General features: G+C 48.0%; 1 protein-coding gene and 1 long non-coding RNA gene across 5 annotated transcripts in view; one reads left to right on the top strand and one right to left on the bottom strand.

Moving 5' to 3' along the window:
• The window catches only part of NT5E (5'-nucleotidase ecto), a 62,875-nt gene that overhangs the window by 22,970 nt on the left and 19,768 nt on the right, over positions 1-20,137 (top strand). For 3 of the 4 annotated variants that reach the window (XM_048219614.2, XM_026506980.4, XM_026506981.4), the window contains exons 4-8: positions 13,433-13,630; positions 14,875-15,029; positions 16,364-16,469; positions 17,333-17,482; positions 18,836-19,036. In XM_048219614.2, coding sequence (XP_048075571.1) covers positions 13,433-13,630; positions 14,875-15,029; positions 16,364-16,469; positions 17,333-17,482; positions 18,836-19,036 — 810 coding nt within the window. Of the gene's footprint in view, positions 1-13,432; positions 13,631-14,874; positions 15,030-16,363; positions 16,470-17,332; positions 17,483-18,835; positions 19,381-20,137 lie in introns of those variants that run through there. The other variant, XM_057303901.1, reaches the window with a different exon arrangement.
• On the bottom strand, positions 71-8,239 carry LOC130541995 (uncharacterized). The gene is made up of 2 exons (XR_008956182.1): positions 7,854-8,239; positions 71-1,806 (listed from the first exon to the last, which is right to left on the bottom strand). It is a non-coding gene; the product is annotated as an uncharacterized LOC130541995 (long non-coding RNA).

The raw sequence follows: 20,137 nt of genomic DNA on the forward strand, positions 1-20,137 counted from the left end.
TTACATATATTTTGTAATATGTAATATATATGTAATATACATGGTAATGTGTAAATCTTATTGAGAGATATTATTAAGAATAATTTATTGGTTTCATGATTATGTCAATTCCATTTATTTATGTATACTATAAATATATAAGACATAGATATAAAATACACTATAAAATAAAAAGATTACTGAGCCCCAACCAAAAGTCAGTTTATATCAAAAAGCAACATGTCATATAAAAAATTTTAAGTATAGGGGTGCCTGAGTGATTCAATCCATTAAGCATCTGCCTTCGGCCAGGTCAGTGATCCCAGGGTTCTGGGATCGAGCCCACCCTGCCTGAGGCTCCCTGCTCAGTGGGGAGTCTGCTTCTCCCTCTGCCTCTGCTGCTCCCCCTGCTTGTGCTCTCTGGCTTGCACTGTCTTTCAAAAGAATAAATAAAATCTTTTTTTAAAATTTAGGTATAAACAAAATAATGTAAATAAGGCCTTCACAGGTCAAGGTGACAGATTTGAGTTGTAGGTTCACAGGTAGCAGGAGCTGGAACTCTGGGCTCAAGTCCTAACTCTTCTTCCTACTAGGACCATGAGCATCCTGGAAGCCATAGACGCCATGCTCCTGAAAGCATGCATGTTCCCCTCCCTCCCTCTCCCTCTCTTCCTCCCTTACTGCTTTCCCTCCCACCCTCCCTTCCTCTTTCTCTCTTTCCTTGATGTTAGGTAGTTTTAGTTAGAAAACCTCTTTTTTTCCCTTCTGTGTTGTATAATGTCCCAAAACTTTTGAGTCTGGCTTGGTGAGTCTTTCCTACCATGCTGCCCCACCCCAACTCCCCCCTGCCCTTCACTATTGCATGGAGCTTTGTAGGACTGTTAAGAAAAAGAGGAGGAGGAGGAGGGCCTCCTGGTAACTGACTTTTATCAGCAGTGGGAAGAAAGGCTTTGGTGGGGAACAGCTCTGTCTTTGAAGAGGTTGCTGCTTCACCCACCTCTGTATGGGCTACCTAAGGTGACCCTATTTTTATAAGAGCAAAAATAAAAAATACCCTAAACAGCAAAAACAAACAAACAAACAAACAAAAACCCCAAAAATGTTAAAAGGGGGTTGGCCTGGTGGCTCAGTTCGTTGAACATCTGCCTTCGGCTCAGGTCATGATCCTGGGGTCCTAGGACCGAGTCCCATGCTGGGCTCCCCTTTAAGTGGGGAGCTTGCTTCTCCCTCTCCCTTCCCTCACTTGTGCTCTTTCTCTGTGCCCCACCAAATAAATAAAATTTAAAAAAAGATTTTTTTTAATGTTAAAAAGGGTTATCAGGAAGAAAAGCATACAGGTAATTTTCACTTTCTTCTTAGCACTTTTGAGTATTTTCAAATAATGAATGCATGTTGCTTTTGCAATCAGAGAGACACAAATTATAAAAAGAAAAGAAAGAAACAGTATCGGGTCCGAAGTCTTCCTTCCTGATTCACGTCAGAGACCCTCACTGAACCTATTAGCTCTGCTTCAAAATGGGGATGATAACGCTCCAAGTGCCACATTATTGTGAAAATGACGTGAGGTGGTCCATGTAGACGTGGGAGAACACTTCACAAACCGTAAAGAGCTGTGTCCTGGCGTGCAGCCGTGTGGAGGCTGCCCGCCCATCCAGACAGGCCAGTCGGACTGGGGCGCTGGCGAACTCCTTCTCGAGGTGGGGCTGGCCTTCCCTTGAGAAAAGCAGGCCGGTGTCCACGTATCTGATCCTTCCTAACGCAGCTCGCTCGTAGGTGTTTTACCTCTTGGCAGACACAGGCTGGAGAGTAATGTCGCTGGGTGATACCCTGAGGGTTGTGAAATCAATGTAGTGGGTTAAAAACGTTTAATGGACTAGACTACGATAGGTTAGGCACTTACGTCCCTCACAGGAATATGTGTTGTCTCGTGGAAAAAGCTGTCTGTGGAGCGATGAGGACAGTGCCCGTGCCTCGCAGCGGTAGGTGCGTGTGACAGTGGCAGGCACTGACAGGGATGGGCATTTCTTAGCATGAGAACCACTAAGGTAACCCCAGGGCAGCTAGAGGGGCCGAGAGCACCAGCGCGGGGAGAGCCCCACTGGGGCAAGTCACGGGGCGGCGTGGGGAGAGGTGCAGACTCGGCCGTCGGGCTGGCTGTGCCAGTCCTGGCTGTGGGCCCCTGTCTCTGCCTGATTTCCCCATCTGCAGAATGGGGGTGGAAACAACTCGATGACAAAAGGTCCCCATGACTTCACAGCTGGAATGGACGGGTGGCGGTGAGGTGCCTCAGGACAGGGCCTCGTGCCTGAGCTGCGCTTATCCAGTTCTGCCCCAGCTCTGGGGATGAGGCCTGTGGAAGGCCCTTCCCTGGAGCCTCTGCTTAGCTTTTCTCTGAGGTGGTGTCAGACACCGAGGGCACGCAGTGCCAGCTGCATGGGTGCCCCCAACCCCTTTGTGCTGCGGAGTAGTGGCTTCAGGCTCCGTTGACTTTGATTGAGAGTAAGAAAGGCTTTGTAACTGAAGACCCAACACACACACACAGTCTCACAAACACACGCAGACACAGTCACACACAGACACACACACACACACAGTCACACACACACACATACACAGTCACACACACAGTCACACAGAGTCACACACAGTCACACACACACTGAACTTTCACAAAGAACCTGGAGTGCGCCCCGGTTCTATACTACTGTTTCGTTTTTTTAAAAATGTCAGTTACCACCCATTAAATTAGTTTCCTCATATTGTAGCGGGCCCACATTTTGAAAAACTAGCCCTGAATGAAGCATGCCCAACACAGCGGGTGAACAAAGGAATCCACCCCCTCCATTCAGAAGCTGAACTCATTTCCCTGTTCTTCCCCATGTGCCTTTACACCACCCTAACCACTGCCGTCCTAAGCACCGTGGTCGTCCTGGTCACCCAGCCTTGCTGCGTGACCATCAGTCAGTGTGCCCTGCTGGGCCTGAAAAGGTTCAGCGACCATGCCCGGGTTCCCCTTAATGCTGCAGCCTGTCCTTTTGTCCCTGTCACTTTGTTCCAGTCAATGAGGTCCTGCAACACTATGTGCCTCTTGCCAAGTAGATGAGTTTAGTTAATGACGAATGGATGAAAGAAAGATTTCGGGATAAAAATCATGATTTGTTTATACATAAATCTTGAAGTAGATCATTACAGTCTCTGAAAAAACTGCCTCTAAGTCTTAGTCATTTATTTCACGTTTCATGGTTGCTTAGCAAGATTGTAGTTCTCATGAACTTGTTCTCATGAAAATACTCAATTTTGATACTCATCATTTTGAGGGATGAGCTTAACAATTAAGGTAATTCAAGGACAAAAGAGGAGATGAAGCATATTTGCTTGTTTAAATGAATTTTCATAGCCTTAAAAAAAAACTCTGAATTGTTTTTGGAATTAGCATAACTTAAGTTGAGGTTAAATATGATTCGTTAATAAAAGTGTAGTTAAAATAATACATCCCAGGAGCCTGGGTGGCTCAGTCAGTTAAGTGTCTGCCTTCAGCTCAGGTCATAATCCCAGGGTCCTGGGATCGTGTCCCGAGTCGGCTCCCTGCTCAGCAGAGAGTCTGCTTCTCCTTCTGCCTGCCACTCCCCCTGCTTGTGCTCTCTTTCTCTCTCAAAAATAGATAAATAAAATCTTTAAAAAATAATAATACATCCCTTGGAATTTTGTATCTTGCCATGCATAGAACCCAACACACACACACACACACACACACACACACACACACACACACACACGTATCGGAAAGAAAATTTTACAAAGCATCCAGATTGTGCCTGATATTTTCTGTTCTGTAATTTGTTTAAGGCTGGTTACCACCTATTAAATTAACTTCATCGTACCGTAACTAGCCCATTTTTAAAAAAAAAAACTCAGTTTTCAATGAGGCATGACTGAAGCTGCATGAACTGCACCCCCAGCCCACCCCCCTCCCCCCCACCGAATGTTGACCGTCATTCCAGGTTCTTCTGAGAACAACCATCGTGCACATACAGATAACCTAGTATTGCCTGACCATTCTCACGTTGGAATGAAGGGGAGAAGAGGTCCGCCCGACTAGGTTTACAGAATCTTAAAGCTGCAAGGGGTGAGGGAGGGCTAGTCCCCACATGTTTTCTCTAAAGGAACGAAATCCTAGAGTCGCGAACTGTCTGTGTCGTTGCCTTTGAAGAAGAACGTAGTCAAGTGAGAGCAGGTTGAAAGCTGACGCAGGTAGGCCAGGGGACTCTACACCCATGCAGCCCTTGAAGGCAGACTCAATGTGCTCTTTGCCTCCTGTTGCTTGAACTGAATTTTGGATCGTGCCGGTCATCCTGGCTACCTGTGGCTTTGGGTGAGTGGAGATGTCAGTTTCCGCATCTACAGAATAGCATGGTTAGAACTTCCAAGGCTACGACCCCCTGCATTCTAGCATACTGTTCCCCAGAAAGTCATCTATGCAAAGAGCCTGATGGCTTACTTTCCAAACTCTGGGGAAATAATTTTTTTTTTTTTACAACACCCTATAACTTCCTTAGGTTACCGCAGTGAACTTCATTAAACCTCTAACTCCTTTGCGGCTCCTGCCTCCAGGCTCTACCACCCTGGACCCTCCTTCTCACTGCCATCTAATGGTCTCTAACCCACTCCCCAGCATTGCCCAACTTGTGGTCTTCTTCTTTTTTTTTTTTTTTTTTTTTTTTTAAAGATTTTATTTATTTATGTGACAGAGAGACAGCCAGCAAGAGAGGGAACACAGCAGGGGGAGTGGGAGAGGAAGAAGCAGGCTAATAGCGGAGGAGCCTGATGTGGGACTCGATCCTGGTACGCCGGGATCACGCCCTGAGCCGAAGGCAGACGCTTTAACGACTGCGCTACCCAGGCGCCCCATGTGGTCTTCTTCTTTGTCCCAGCTTCTGCCTTTATCCCGGCGGAAAGTTCCATGTGGACGGCTGACCCCATACCCAAGGTTCAGAGTCCCTTGATCCTCTCAACATGCGATTGTCACCTCCACTCCATTTCAGCAGCATTACATGTGAGGCTGGAACCGGGTCATCAGCCGGGGTGGCTTCATCTCCAGAGCCCCACTATCCACTTCCCTCGTCATAGCCTCCTGGCTTTCACTTAAAGCCTCTCAGTCCTTATTCCTGGGAGAGCTGGCTGTCAGCCTTACCAAAACCTCAGTCTCCTGGGCTCCTCTCTTCATCCCAGGCCAGCGGACTTCATGTCTCTCTCCTCGTTAGCCTGGACATGTCCATTAGGGACTCTTGGCCATGTCTGTGACTGACACCTGGAAGGCAGGTGCCTGGGACGGTTGAGTGAATATTAACAAATGCAGCACCTTTAAAAGTAAGATTTCTTTGTTTGACCGGTTTTTATGAAACACCTTATTTTCATTGCTTCTAGATGTAGGCACACATTTGTTGAATATGAAATGCAAACCATTTCATTCATTAGAGAATGTAAATGATTTTAAGGGCCACAGGATTTCATTCTCAAAACAAACGGGGTTCACCGTGTAACTATACATAGCACAGGGCAGAAAATGTTCTTCATGCTGCAGCCAGCGGCCAGATGCTGTGTGAGGGGACGACCTGCCCGCCTCACCTGAGTGAGCGAGGGAGGGTGAAGGGCTTCGCTGTTGCTTGCAATCATTGTTCATCTCCATTAATTTTCGTTCTTGAAGTTCAGATCATCTTGCCTTTTCAAACAAGAAAATGGTCTCATTATTTACCACATCCACAGGACAGAGAAACCCTATCCAACGAAGAAGCAATTCCTTTGGGCCTCAGTGAGGACTGCTGACATGTGTGTCTTATTAAGTGAACTGGGAAAAGCAATCAGAGGCCAGAGGTGCAGGCAGTCGTTTCAAAGATCACGCCCTTGGTGGCACAGGGACTTCACTTGTTCCAGTGGTCGGTCACTCATGACCTTTCAGTCAACTTCTAGCCATAGCCCCACCCCCCACCTCAGCACCAGCCCCCTTCAGGGAGCAAAGTCAGGGACTTCTGGTTACTGATTTTTGCAGCCACATAACACTGATCTGTCTTAACTGTGTCTCATGAGACTGCTTTCCAAGATGAAGTGGGACTGTCCAACCCCAAAATATAAAAAGGAAGAGCATAAAACATGGTCAAGGTCATTTGGCAGGGTTGGGTTATACGGAAAGCCGATGGCCGCCAACGGTGATATCATAAACCGACTCCCACCACAAAGTACGAGTCTCCTCCTGGGATTACAGTTCATGTCGCCTTAACGTTGCCTCTTCATGGTCTTCTGAGAAGATCTCCTTTTTCCCACCCTCACTTGGAAGCAGCATGGGGTTGTGGAAAGGGCTTTGGACTGCAAAAGACCCCTTCATAAAAATTATCCCAACTGTAATCACCTGAGAGTCACAAATCCCAAACTAATTTATGAGGTCACTCCTCCCTTTAATAAATAAAAAGGCTCTTTATCATACAAAACTTGAAAACTATTGGGGCTTTTCTTACCCCCCCCATCTGATAATTCCTTGGAGATCTTACATTTGTCCTCATTCCCTTGATCCTAATTTTTACTTCTGCTGAATTCTCAGTCACCTCTGGCCTTGCCTCTCCCAAACCATTCTTTTCTATCCATGCAGTGTAGTACCAAATATGGGAAACTGACTTTTCATCTTCATCTCCCCAAACTCCATCCACACAAGGCAGTTTCCCTTCAAGTCTGCCAGTCACCACAGGGGAGTGGGCCACAGCAGAGCAGGACCCATTACCTGCACTGACCCTCTTCAAGGCCTCCCACCATTGCCTCCACAGGGCATGTCTCGCTGGTTGACTTTTCTTCCTTAGCCCTCCCCACCTCCCAGTCTCCACCCAACTCCCACTTTGGTGTTCTCCTTTTCATTATTTCAGTCTCTACCGCTTTTATCCACAGCTACCCTGAAACTCAGAATTCTCCCACTATTTTTAAGCAAATAATTAAGCACTCTCTGTTTGCCGTCCCACCCCCATCCACGTCCATGTCTGGGAGCCTGTCGTCCCAGACAGAGAGGAGGAAATGAACTGAGAGACTGACGTATTTACACGACGGTGTGCCTGTTCTCCTTGTCACCCTGTCAGAAACTTGACTGTCACAAGTGTTTTACTAAACAGAGAATTCTTTCTCCCTAAAATGGATTCTGCCACCCATTCCACCCTCACTGCTATTCATATATAAATATATATATATATTTTAATTCACACAAAGTATTTAGGTCATTACCATAGGGTGGGACTATGAGTAATTTTTTCCTTCTCCATTGGTCAAATATTCTGTCATGCTAGTTTTACTCTTAATTAAAAAAATTTTTTGAAACCTCTCTAAGCCCTATAACCTTAAGTATTCTTTGTTAAAAGAAACTCTTCCACAGACAATTTGCTGATCTAATAGGCTTTTAGTCAGTGATTCATGAATCGGGCAGGATCCCACCCAGAAGATAGAAAGGAGCTCCAAAGAGCTGTACGAGGCCAGAGAGACTTCCAGACCAAAGTAAGCAGGAACAAGGAAGTTATGCGGGGTGTCTGCTGATTGGTTAAAGCAGGGTTGCTTTCCTTCCAGGGAACAAAGGGAAGTTTCGGAGCAGGCGGAGTACCCTGTGCTGGGCTGGCAGACACAGGCTGGTTGACCTCGGCCTGCCTGTTCTGGGACAGCTGAGCACAATTAAGTGTTGGTTTGCTGACGTGGGGCTCAACACGAGTAACTCCATCTTGGACTAAACTTGTTACTTTAACAACTTGAACTATCATAAATACTTTTGTCAAATAATTTTTAAAACGGAGGTGTATACCGAATTTGAGAATCTGAGCTACATAGGTAAGTGACCAAATGCATCTTCTTACCTTTAAAAAATCAGAAAGCAGGAAGGTGGTGCTTCATCCCAAGCAGGCTGGCTGTGTCTTCCTCAGTTCTCTTGTCCTCGGTTTATACATTTTGCCGAGGCCTAGAAACACCTGTGGTTTTGAATGCGTGACTGCTAATCTAGAAGAGAAATTCCAAATGCTCCGTCATGATTTGGAAGCAGACCTTTGGACGTGCGGACGATCTCCAGGTTCGCAGAGATAAGCTGATTTGACCTGCGTCCTCCGTGCACTGATTGCTCACCAGAGCGACTGAGATGACCTGTGAGAATCAGCTGTTAACTGCAGACCCACAGCATTTCACGCTGCATATAACCACTCCGGGAAGGCCGTCTCCAGCTAAATCCTGACTGTCCCTAAAAAATATATCAGGTATACTTCAATTTATGGCCATATGTACCTCCTTTTAATCTCAAGAAAGAAGGTTATTACTTCTGAAAAGAGCACAGTGAGTAAACAACTACGAGAAGTCAGGTTAAGACGAAAACCAGTCTCTCTCCCCATCCCATCCCTTTGGGCTCAGCGCTGCAACAGGCCGTAGTGATAAAACAGTGTTATGATTTTTTTTTTTAATTTGTCACATGAAACCCTGTTCTATAATGTGAAAAGTGAATGGGAGGTCTGGTGCCCGGGAAGCTACTAGGCCATAGGGATGGCCAGATCCTGTGGTGAAGAGAAGGGGATGGCGGAAAGCTGGGACATCACTCCCTCCCCGGCTCTGTCTCCATCAAGCAGCCTCTCCTGACCTCAGGAAGAGAAAGCACAGACCTTAGGCCTGGCCCTGCCGAGCGGTGGAGATCCAGAACCCGGGGCATGTGTCGGAGCTTGGTAAATGTTTGTTGAATGAGTGAATGAATTTGTGGTGACCCCTTGCCCACCCTACAGGACTCCCTTATTTGCTCCAGCCACTCAGGACTGGGTAAAGCCAACAGCCTGGACTGGATTTCATGAAGGTTTTGTGCCCACTCTGGGTACTGCTCCAAGACTCCTCCTCTCCTTCAGACCTCCCACCCTCACTGAATGTCCGAAAGAATTCAGTAAATCAAAGTGTGAGCAAAACAGAAGGACAGAGTCCAGATACGGAGAATGTCCCGCGGCCCCTTAAGGACACAGGACAGCCGGCGTGTCGTGGTTGGGTACAGAGATGGCTGAGGACACTGCGACTCGCCCCTCTGGTTATGGAAGACCTGCTGGCTGGGCAGACGAGAGAGCCCTGGGTCCCGGAAGCTTAAAGCTGCTCCTACACCTGAGACAGGACACAGCCACACGCCTGACCCGGGAGGCGCTGAGGGCACGTCGGCCAGCGCTGTCCACCCTGTGACCCGAGCAGCACTCATGGCAGGGAGCCCGAAGCCTGCACAACCTGAGCAGTCGGCTTCAGGGCTCACATTGCCACAAGGTTTCCTGTATGAGGGAAGAGCTCTTTGCTTAATAAAAAAAAAAAAAAAGTTAAACAACTTTTGGGTTAAACCACTGGTCAGATCTCTTGTTTTACAAATTTAGGAAATAAATACAGGCCCCAGGAGCTAAATGTCTCCCTCAACGTCATGAAACCACATTGAAACTGAGTTAGCACCAAAACCCATTCTCTTGACTCCCAGCCCCGGTTCTGCTTTACAAGCTCCCACTCAGCTCATTAGTTAAGAAATTGAATTGAGGGGGGAATTGGGGGAAGGGGTAGGCACAGGCATTGCTCCCTTTACATATGGATTTCACTACAGGGAGAGCATAGAAGTCTTGTCTGGTCCCTGGAAAAGAACTGGCTAAACTACTCAAGCTCAGTCATTCACCAAACATTTATTGAGTGCCTTCTGTGTGCTGGGCAAACCCTGGAGACGTCGCAGCCTCTGATCTCCTGGAACTTGTCTTAAAGGGATATTGACCCTGATCAGATTTTTTCAGTATGCAAATAAATCAATCCTATCATACATAATTACAAAGCACGCTGCGAATGGAGAGGTGCCAGATGCCGTGAGAGCACACAGAGGAAGACCTGACCGAGGCCTCGGGATCAGCACACAGCATTCTCCTGAAAAGCTGACCTTTGGGCTGAGATCAGAAGGGCATCCAGGAGCTAACTTGTAAACACGATCACTCATCTTTATTGACCATCTACCTGAGTCCTGCTCCCCGGCTGCGTTGACTTCTGCAATCCTCCCAGCAAGCTGGACCTTTCATTCCCCCTGACTTACTCATTCCACAGCTGGAAGCCTGGATCTCCCAGGGCCCTTCACCCATCCCCCACTCCCTCCCCTCTGCAACCACCAGTTCTCTGTATGTATAGGTCTGATTCTGTTTTTGTTTAATTCATTTGTTTTGTGTTTTAGCTTCCACATAAGACTGAAATCATGTGGTATTTGCCTTTCTCAGTCTCACTCAGCACAGTGCCCCCTACGTTCAGCCATGTTGTCACAAATGGCAAGATCTCATCCTTTTTTAGGGCTGCCTCATATTTCCTTGCGTGGCTGTACCACATAGGAAGTACGGAAGTCCTTAAACCGGTGCCCACGTGCATTAAAACTGTAGCGAGGACGGCCTTGAAACATTCTGTAATTCATTCAGCCAACTGAAAACCATGTCAAGGGCCTACTCCCTGGGACCTCTGCCACCACGTGACCCCTGTCTTGGCCCCTTCTGGCTACTGGCTGGGCAGTTGTCCAGGCCTGTACTCGGAACACGCACATTCCTGAGGAGCTGCTGTGGCCAAGGCTCCCGGGGCAGAGTCCTGCTAGGTTCCGTCAGGCATTCGCACGGTGCTGGGAAATGCCCCATTTACCAAGCCTAAATGTCAGCCCACAATCCCACGGTTTCTCCACGTTTGGCTCCCAGATTACTTATTTGCTACATGACTGAAGTAGAGTCCTGGTGACTTTCCTGCCGAGATGAAACGTTGGGTTTCGAAAGACAGATGTGTGGCTCTGTGTGGAAATATTTTGGGCATGAGCATCTTTGGCTGAGTAGGATGGTAAGGCAAATGTGAAGCCTTGGATTGCTTTCTCCGCCAGTGGTTTTCCGAGCTTGCCAACTTGAGGGGAGCACTCCGCTGTGGAGAAAGCAGAGATGAGCCAAAACGGACCAGCTACTGCCTCAGCCACTGGGAAGCACCCTCCTTGTTCCTGATTAAGTCCCTTTAAGAAGCAGATGACACGTCTTGTGTTCTCACCTTTTAAGGGGAACATCAAGGCCTTGCAGCACAGACCGGAGCTGGGCTTAGTAGCTCCTCTTTGTAGAATGTGTGATTTGATGAGGCATTTGACCCGATCGTCAAAATCCTGTTACTTTCATTTTAAGCTTGGTTATATCTGTGTGAGGTAGAATAATAAAGGCTAAAAAAAGGTCAGGCTTGGGGCGCCTGGGTGGCTCAGTCGTAAGCATCTGCCTTCAGCTCAGGTCATGATACCAGGGTCCTGGGATGGAGCCCCGCATCAGGCTCCCTGTCCAGTGGGAAGTCTCTTCTCCCTCTCTCACTCCCCCTGCTTGTGTTCCCGCTCTTGCCGTGTGTCTGTCAAATAAATAAAATCTTAAAAAAAAAAAAAAAAGGCTTGCCCTTCTCTAGGGTTTCTGGCAAACTGCCAGTCCTTTCTGAAACTGATTAGGGCCTTTTCCTCCTGGATGGGGTGTTCTCCGCCACCTTGTGGACATGTTGGGAACTGCACCTCTCAATTGGCACCTGCATCTCGGGGCTCAGGGGAGGAACCACAGTCCCTAACCTTCCCCAGGCGAGAAGGTGAGAGGGGGCTGCCACACCCCCTGGTCCAGGCTCCAGGTTTGCCCAAATAAGAACCAGCACAGAACAGAACACGGATGATGACAGTGTTAAGCTTCCCTGCTGCCCTGCCATGCAGACCATGTACAGCTGTTAGAGCCGGTATCTGGACACTGCAAATGGAGATGGGACAGGCCCTGCACTGGGTCTCAGGTCAGGTGCCTTCATAAAAGGAAACTTTCAAAACTTTTGTCTTTTTTTTTTTTTATCTGAGGAAGTGAGAAAATGAGAGATTAAGGTTGGCAACAGCCGCTTCCTGCTTGTGAGGTCAGCTGGTGTTTGCCGCACCTGTTTGCCGCAATGGTTCTTGACCTGGAATGGGGGCTGCTCTTGGCATAAGAGCAGGGAAGGGCCAGGTTCTTCACCACATCCACCCCAGCTTGTCTTAGCTGAAAGGAGAAGCCCAGATGCAGCTTGGGGGACAAAGGTGCAGCCTTTGGGCTTGCATGTGATTTAGTAAGTGGCCTCTGGCAACCAGCTCTTGCGGTAGGAGATTACCAGATGTAGGCTGTGTTGGGTAGTGGACAGAACATAAGATCCAGTGCCTCACAGCCCTGCTTTTCTGTCCGCTCTCCTTCACATACCAGACTGCACATAACACAAACCAGTGTGGCCTTGGGCACATCGCCTGTGACAATCAGTGTTCTCATCTGTAAAGTGGGGACAGTAATAGAACCTGCCTCATGGGATGCTTAGAAGATGAAATGAGACCTAGGGGCCAACTCTCATAACTGGTCCACGTGAGTAGCCAGCATGTGCTGAAGATTCCTGGGCCCTCTGTAAACACAGGAAGGACTGGTCAAGGGTGTGGGGGGTTCAAAGGTATCTGTTCTATAGTCTTTGATTCAAAACTGCCAAAACAGGGCCTTGTCTCCGTGGTAAGGTGTGCCTGAAGGAGGGTCGCAGTTACAGAACTGATACGTGCCAAGTGATGAGAGGCCAGGGCCCGTCCTCCATGCGGGCGGGCTCCCCACCCTCCTGCAAGCGCATGTCCAGGAGGCAGTGGTGGGATGAGCCCTTCAGCCTCTGGGTGATGAGTTAGCTCCCAGGCTCTCCCCAGGGGACCCTGTGAGACAGAAGGCAGCAGAACCTGGCCGATGTGAGGTCTGGCTGGGTGAGTAGTGTGCATGCTAGTTGGCTGCCAGTCAACACGGCTCTTCCAAAAGCACCTAAAGGGACGCAGATTTTAGCAGCAAAACCTGAGGACAAGCTTTGTCACTTCTGCCCATCTTCCATTAAGGATTCCAAGCTCTAGATTGTGTGTGTAGGGTTTCTAGAGGTTGCCATCCCCTCATAAGGGAAAGAAATATGTATTTATTTTCTATCCTGTGCCAGGCACTATGCTAGGAAGTTTAGACATTTAATCCTCTCAACAGCCCTGTGAAATTGGAATTGTTATTTCACCCATTTTACAGGTGAGGAAGCTGAAATGCAGGAAGTAAAGTGGCTTGGCTAGTCTACCCGGCTACTGAGAATGGAGCCCGGGTCAGGATGGAGGTCGGATAGTCTGAGCAGTATTGCGTCTTTGTGTCCCCCGCTGCACCAGGCACGGGACCATGGACTTGGGAAGAGCTCCACAAATGTCTGCCGAGTTGAGAATGGAAGGATTCATGTGCCAAAGAGCCTTTGGAAACAGGGATAGATGCCCAAGCATGGCTCTAAAAGACCAGCTGTGTAGGGCAGCAGCTAGCAAACCATCCATTCAGAACTCCTTGTCATCTGGCCAGTGGCCTGCTGGCATGCAGCCAGCCGTGTACAAGGGCTGACTTGATCAGTGTTGGCTCTTGTATTTTAGGCACTCCACCTTCCAGAGAGGTGCCGGCTGGGAAGTACCCATTCATAGTCACGTCCGATGATGGGCGGAAGGTTCCTGTGGTCCAGGCCTATGCTTTTGGCAAATACCTAGGCTATTTGAAGGTTGAGTTTGATGAAAAAGGAAATGTCATCGCTTCACATGGAAATCCCATTCTTCTCAACAGCAGCATTCTCGAAGGTATGTGAAACTCAAGGGAAGGTTCCACCAATCCAAAAGTTAGATGGCTGGACTTGTGTTGTTAGTGTTTCAGGAAAACACTATAATTCCTTTGAAGAATTGAGTTCTCCCTTAAGTTTGCCCTCTTCATGGACAAGGAGATTGAAAACACCCAAATGTCCCAAATCCCATTTGCTTCCCCAAGTCCTCTCGGCATCAGACACCGTGTCATTGCTTCTTGTGCCTTCTCAAGCTTCACCCGGGCATGGGAAAGCCACTCTCAACTCGTGTCCGGAGGAGAGCTGCTCACTGAAGCAAAGGGGTTCACACTGGCTAGAGCAGGGCTCCAACCCCAGCCCCACCACCAGGAGCAGCATGCCTGGGGCAAGTTGCCCAGTCTCAGTGAGCTTCAGTTTCTGTATCAGATGTGGGAGCATCTTTCTTTGTTGTCTGGGACTCAGAGTAAAGTACATCTTATGTCATCCATTTGCACGTAGTATACGTGACCACACTCCTGTGCCTCTGTCACCTGCCTTTTACTGCTTACCATGATCAGATCAGGGAAGGGGGGGCTGGGGGTGCCTTGCAGAGCCTGTGGTCACAACACAGACCTCTCAATAGCCAGAGGGACCACACAGACAGCAGAACCTCAGCAGGCCCTTTACACCTGCACTGGAGGCCTTTCACCAACCCCCACCCCCACCCCCCGACCCCACCACTGATGCTACCCCAGGTGGGCCCACAGGTGCTCATTCAGGTGTGATGAGTTGATGTTAGGATATTCACTGTCTGGAGCACCTGGCTGGCTCAGCTGGTTGAGCGTCTGACTCTTGTTTTCGGTTCAGGTCATGATCCCACGGTCCTGAGGTTGAGCCCCATGCTGAGCCCCGAGTAGGGCTCTGTGCTCAGTGGGGAGTCTTGAGATTCTCTCCCTCCCTCTCTCTCCAGCCCTTCCCCCCACCACTCGTGTATGCATGCACTTGCACACGTGCGTGTGCTGTCTCTCTCTCCCTACAATAAATAATTTTGTTTAAAAAGGATACTCAGTGCATCTTTAAATTAAGATCCATTCCTAGTCTTATTACCAAGAAACAGAATTTCCTGAGGAACTTTCACAAACTAAAATGTAGACGAATTATGATAAAGAAATGTATCGTTACAGTAGGTAAGCTAAATGATCGTTGATCCTTCTCCAAAATGTAGGCCAGGGCGAGGCCTGCCTTAACTGCAGGCTAATTTTTTTTTCTTTCTTTGCATGCTTCTAGATCCAAGCATAAAAGCAGACATTAACAAATGGAGGGTAAAATTAGATAATTATTCTACTCAGGAATTGGGGAAAACAATCGTCTATCTGGATGGCTCCACTCAGTCATGCCGCTTTAAGGAGTGCAACATGGGCAACCTGATTTGTGATGCTATGGTGAGTGGTCCCCAGGAGTGCAGTCCTGTGCCTCGGGAGGGAGGAGGGAGCAGAGGGGGATGCAAGGAGGGACAACCTGATAAGTACAAAATGGAGGATTTTTAAAAAATTAGTGCCCAAACTAAAGCTTGGGGTGGATTCATACTGCATACCTTGAGAGGTGCCCATCTAGACCAGCTGACCATCACTTTATTGCTTTGCGAGAACTGAAGCCATTCTTGGAAGTTGTTCATTTTGGATGGTCTGAATACACAAAACTTCACTACTCTGAAGATGCAGGCATAGTAGATAAAACACATCCGCTTGGGCCTGGCTTGACCAGTGTCTCACTGATCTGTCCTCTTGGCTCCAGAGAACGAGGCCTTGTGTGGCTGGGAGCCTCCTTCCCAAGCAGAGAATGACAACACGCACTTATATAGTAAGACCTGTGGCTGAACGCATGACCCATGAAAACACCCCTCTGTCGAACTACCTGCAGACAGACTGGCTGTGGCAGCCGCTTGGGGGCCATGCTGAGCCACGGTCCCCAGGTCAGACTCAGCACTCCCACCGAAGCCTGCACCCGGGGGAAGCCTGCACCCGGGGGGCTGACTATCTGTGCCAGGCATATACACACTCAGTAACTGACTGCCAAGTAAATAACAGTGTTCACACTTTGCAAGGTGAGACCAGTGCTGGCTCCCCAGCACTATGCAGCCATGCAGAAGAAGGAGCTAAAGAGAAGCCTGTATGGGAATGTTTAGAGAAAGGTCTGAAAGGAAACAAGCTGTTAGCAGTGCTTACCACTCTGTTAAGAGGCTGAGGCAAGTATAAGAAAACTTTTGCTTTTGTGCTTTTTTTTTCAAATCAGAATGTATTCATCTAATTTCTTGTAACTAAACATATACTTTGTAGAAGAAAAGAATGAAATGGATTCCTCCATTTCAGGAGTCAGTCTCTGTGCCTCTCAAATTGCCAACCTGGGAATTGGCTGGGGACCTGACATGGAGGCCAGGGTGAGGGGCCTGTAGGGGGGGTGGGCAGCGTGACAGGCCAGCCCTGTCCTAACACTAGAGCCAATCTTGTTAAAGCCCACCCACCTGTGAGGACAGGGGTCTTAGGAGAGGGGGCTCAGAGCTACTTGCTTTTAAAAGTCTGACCCAGGACTGGTCAGAGTTCCCTGTTTTTGCTTCTCAGAGCATAGAACTAATTCTAATTATACTTGAGAAGTCTCTGGGGACAGAGGGGCAGGGAAGAGTAGCTTTATTTCCTCAGTGGAGCAAACCACATTCCTGGAACTGACCCTGAGGAAGAAGATCCAGAATAACTAACGCAAATTCATGCTACTGTTGCAGATTAACAACAATATTAGACACCCGGACGGAGTGTCGTGGAACCATGTGTCCATGTGCATTTTAAATGGAGGTGCCATTCGGTCGCCCATTGACGAACGGAACAACGGTAAACTTCCCAGGCTCAGGGTCGTTAACTCAGTGCGTTCGGTCTCTGACCATGCCCACGGGGAGCCTCGGCTCATCTCTGCTGTCACCGCAACGTCAGGCTCTTCAGTTCGGGTCCACCGCTACTCAATTCAGTGCCTAACCAGGACGCACACATTCTTGTGTGTTCTCGTGTGTATTCACACACAGAGGTAGCAGCTAGGGTTAATGGAACCCAATCTTGATCTAAACTTCAGACTCACAAAGCCAAATACTAATTATTGCTGATTAATTCAAAATACTGACAGTCTCCTCCTTGATATTCAGAAAGAGAAAGGGGCAAATTGCCAGTCTTCCGTGCTGGAAAAAAACACCCTACTAGATTAAATTTTTTTAGTGCATTTATAGATATCCAGGATATCAGATGGGAAAACAAACCAACAAAACAGAGATTCAGGACACTCTTGCAATCGTCCCTAATATGCTATCAAAACCAGGTAGTCTCAGTGTGAAGCCCCAAGCTCAGCTCATTGTCAAACAGGGACAGGTGGCAGGGACGCATTGCCTGTCTGGAGGGAACAGAGCAATGCAGAACACCCACTGAGGATCCAGCTGCAAGCCAGAGATCCAGGGCAGAGCCCCGGCGACTTTGGAGCCATTTCTAAGCTCCTGCCATCTTGCCCAGTGGAAGAGAGCATGGCCAGAGGCCTCTTGAATCCATTCCCTCCCTAAGTGTCAGGAACACTTGCACTGCTGATGCTGTCCTAATAGCGTTCCCAGAGCCTCATGTCTCCCTCATCTCCACCAATCCTAAAGGAAGACGGTCTTGGGGCAAGCTTATTCTCAAGCTGTTTTTCTTCTTGTCTCATCTGCAACTACCCTCAGGCACAATTACCTGGGAGAACCTGGCTGCTGTGTTGCCCTTTGGGGAAACCTTTGACCTGATCCAATTAAAAGGCTCCACGCTGAAGAAGGCCTTTGAGCACAGTGTGCACCGCTATGGCCAGTCTACTGGAGAGTTCCTGCAGGTGGGCGGTAAGTCACCCTTCAACGTGACATGGGATTTCCTGCTGCTTGCCTTAGTTCCCCACATACCAGGACCTCCATGGCCATTTGTTTAGGTCTTCCTCCACCCAACACCAATGCATAGTCTTTCAATGGCCATGGATTCCCCGACCACTGAGATTAGGTCAGGGTTAAAGCCCCAAGGCCATGGTAGTGAGCAGTACTTGCTACATCTGATTTGGACATCAGATGGACCCTCTATAGGAACTGGCCCTCCAAATTCTAAGCAGGTTAGCTGCCTTGAGGTCTAGTTTCTATTAAAATCTAAGTTGTTTAGACATTCAGTATTCTTTGCTTAAAACAAAAAGCAAAAACAAAAAAACAGCCCTTCTCTGTTCTCTTCATAATTGCCTGGAACCATGCAGCGACTCAAAGGAATGTAGTGGCCGATCGGTTTTAACAAGGATGATTTCTGGGAGGGGCAGCCACACATAGACACATTGGGACACCTGGTTCTGGTTCCACTGTGACCTGGGACAGGTCTTCAACCTCTCTGAATGCAGTGAGAAAACCTGCCCTACTCCTCTGATCACAGATCACAGTGAAAATGGAATGAAAATAAATGCTTCCCAAATTGACAAGGACTTCTGAAACATTTTTGTCCAGAATGATTTCTACAGTTCGATGAGTTAATCTTTAAAATATTAATAACTTTATTAACTTTGACTCTGACACCATATGTTGGGGTTGTTTTTTTTGTTTTTTTTACTGTGGATGGTAGGTGATTGCTTGGTCTCATCCTCCCTCTGTAGAACCCCCCCCACTCTTGGGACTGAGGGGCTGCAGATGGTGGGGGAGCCCCACCTGCTGCCTATGGGGTAACCCAAACAGTCTGCATTTTTCCAGGACAGAGTTGGGGGGACAACAGGGTTTTGATGCTCCAGCACAGTGCTGGGTAAGTTACCTGTTTTGTGAAAGTCATCCAAGCCCAAATTATTACCATTTAGGAGTCTTCAAAATTCTAACACATGTTCTGCACCTCTCATCTATTTCTCATTTTCCAAAGCCATTGCACAAGTTGCTGACCAATTCATTTCGAATTTTAAAAAGATGTGATTTCTCCCTGCATTGCTACCGCTGGCCCATTCTGAGCCAGAGCCAATTTTCCTCCCGGTGGTTCTCAGACCTCCCAGGACTGGAGGATAATCGTAACCAAATGCTGCAGTGTCATCTCAACTCCCCTGCTGAAACTTCACTCAAGCTCGCACTCCATGAAAACCCAGCTCAGGGCCCCAGTTGCAGATTTTGGCCAAAATCTCTTTCTTAGAAATCTCTTTCTTAGATCTCTTGGATCCAGTGACAACAGACTCGTTTCTCTTCTAGGAATTCAAGTGGTGTATGATCTTTCCCGAAAACCTGGGGACAGAGTAGTCAAATTAGATGTTCTTTGTACCCAATGTCGAGTGCCCAGTTACGAGCCTCTCCAAATGGGTAAGACATATAAGGTAGTCCTCCCAAGCTTCCTCGCCAATGGTGGAGATGGATTCCGGATGATAAAAGATGAAGCATTAAGACACGACTCTGGTAAGCACAATCTCCCTCCCCCTACTCCAAAAGTACTCACAAACAACAGTACTGGTCCAGAGAGGGGAGCTACTCATGATGCCAGGACTGCAAAGCCAGAACAAGATCCCACCCCTGTGTTGCCAGCTCGCCCCAGCTTTGTTGGAAAACAGCAGCACAGCACTGGGGAAGATGTGCCCTGCCCCTCCCCAGCACACAGACCCACCCGTCCAAGCCCAAAATGTTTTAAAACTCTTTTAAGCACATATAAACGGCTATTCAAATTGTGAAATATGAGTAAGTTTTGCACATACAGAAAAACCTTATCTCCAGAACTTTAGATTGGATCTGGAAAATCCTATAAACTTTCTTGAAGTATTTAGTGTGAATAGATGAGGTAGGAGTGGATGGGATGTGCTCCCCTCCCCCCTTTCAGCACAGTGGGTTGGTGGAGCAAATTATAAGAACCACCATACTTGACTTCAGTCAACATTTTTGGCAGCATTTAGGATCATTTTACCCCAGCCTCACTTTTAAAAATCAGTTCTGAGAACCACTTCATGTAGAAGTCCACTCATGGGAGATACCTGGGAGATTTGAGTCCCACAAAGGCCCTGAGGATGCCACCAGCACAGGGCTTTTAAGATAATTAATTTTTAAAAAAGAACCACTTCACATGCATAAAGTCCACTGGTAGAATATACTACCCCTTCCTCTTCTCCAGGGCAGAAGCCAGTGTGCTTGTAAGACACATGCAAAGCTTCTCTTCATTTCCAGGAAGGAGCTCGGCTAGGTTCCTCCTCTGCTCTACCATGGTGGGCCTGCTATTTTAACTGCTTGCTCCAAAGAGGGTAGAGAGCAGAGCTGGGGCAAAGGAGGCAGCCCTTCCTGCCAGGAAAGGCACTGGCTGCTTCTGTCCATTCCATGATAGAAGATGGAAGGGCAGGATTAAAAAGGTGTCCTCTTGAGTCCCACATGAGACAGAGGCTGGTGGCTGTGCATTACCCGAGCCCAGACCTACAGGTGTTGGAGAGGAGGAACTCACATAGAAGGTTTAGGAAGCCTTGGCCCTAAGGGTTCTCAACCTTAGCTATACATCAGAATCACTTGGGGAGCATTTTA

The sequence above is a fragment of the Ursus arctos genome, unplaced genomic scaffold (genome assembly GCF_023065955.2).
Source record: "Ursus arctos isolate Adak ecotype North America unplaced genomic scaffold, UrsArc2.0 scaffold_29, whole genome shotgun sequence".
Lineage (NCBI taxonomy): Eukaryota > Metazoa > Chordata > Mammalia > Carnivora > Ursidae > Ursus > Ursus arctos.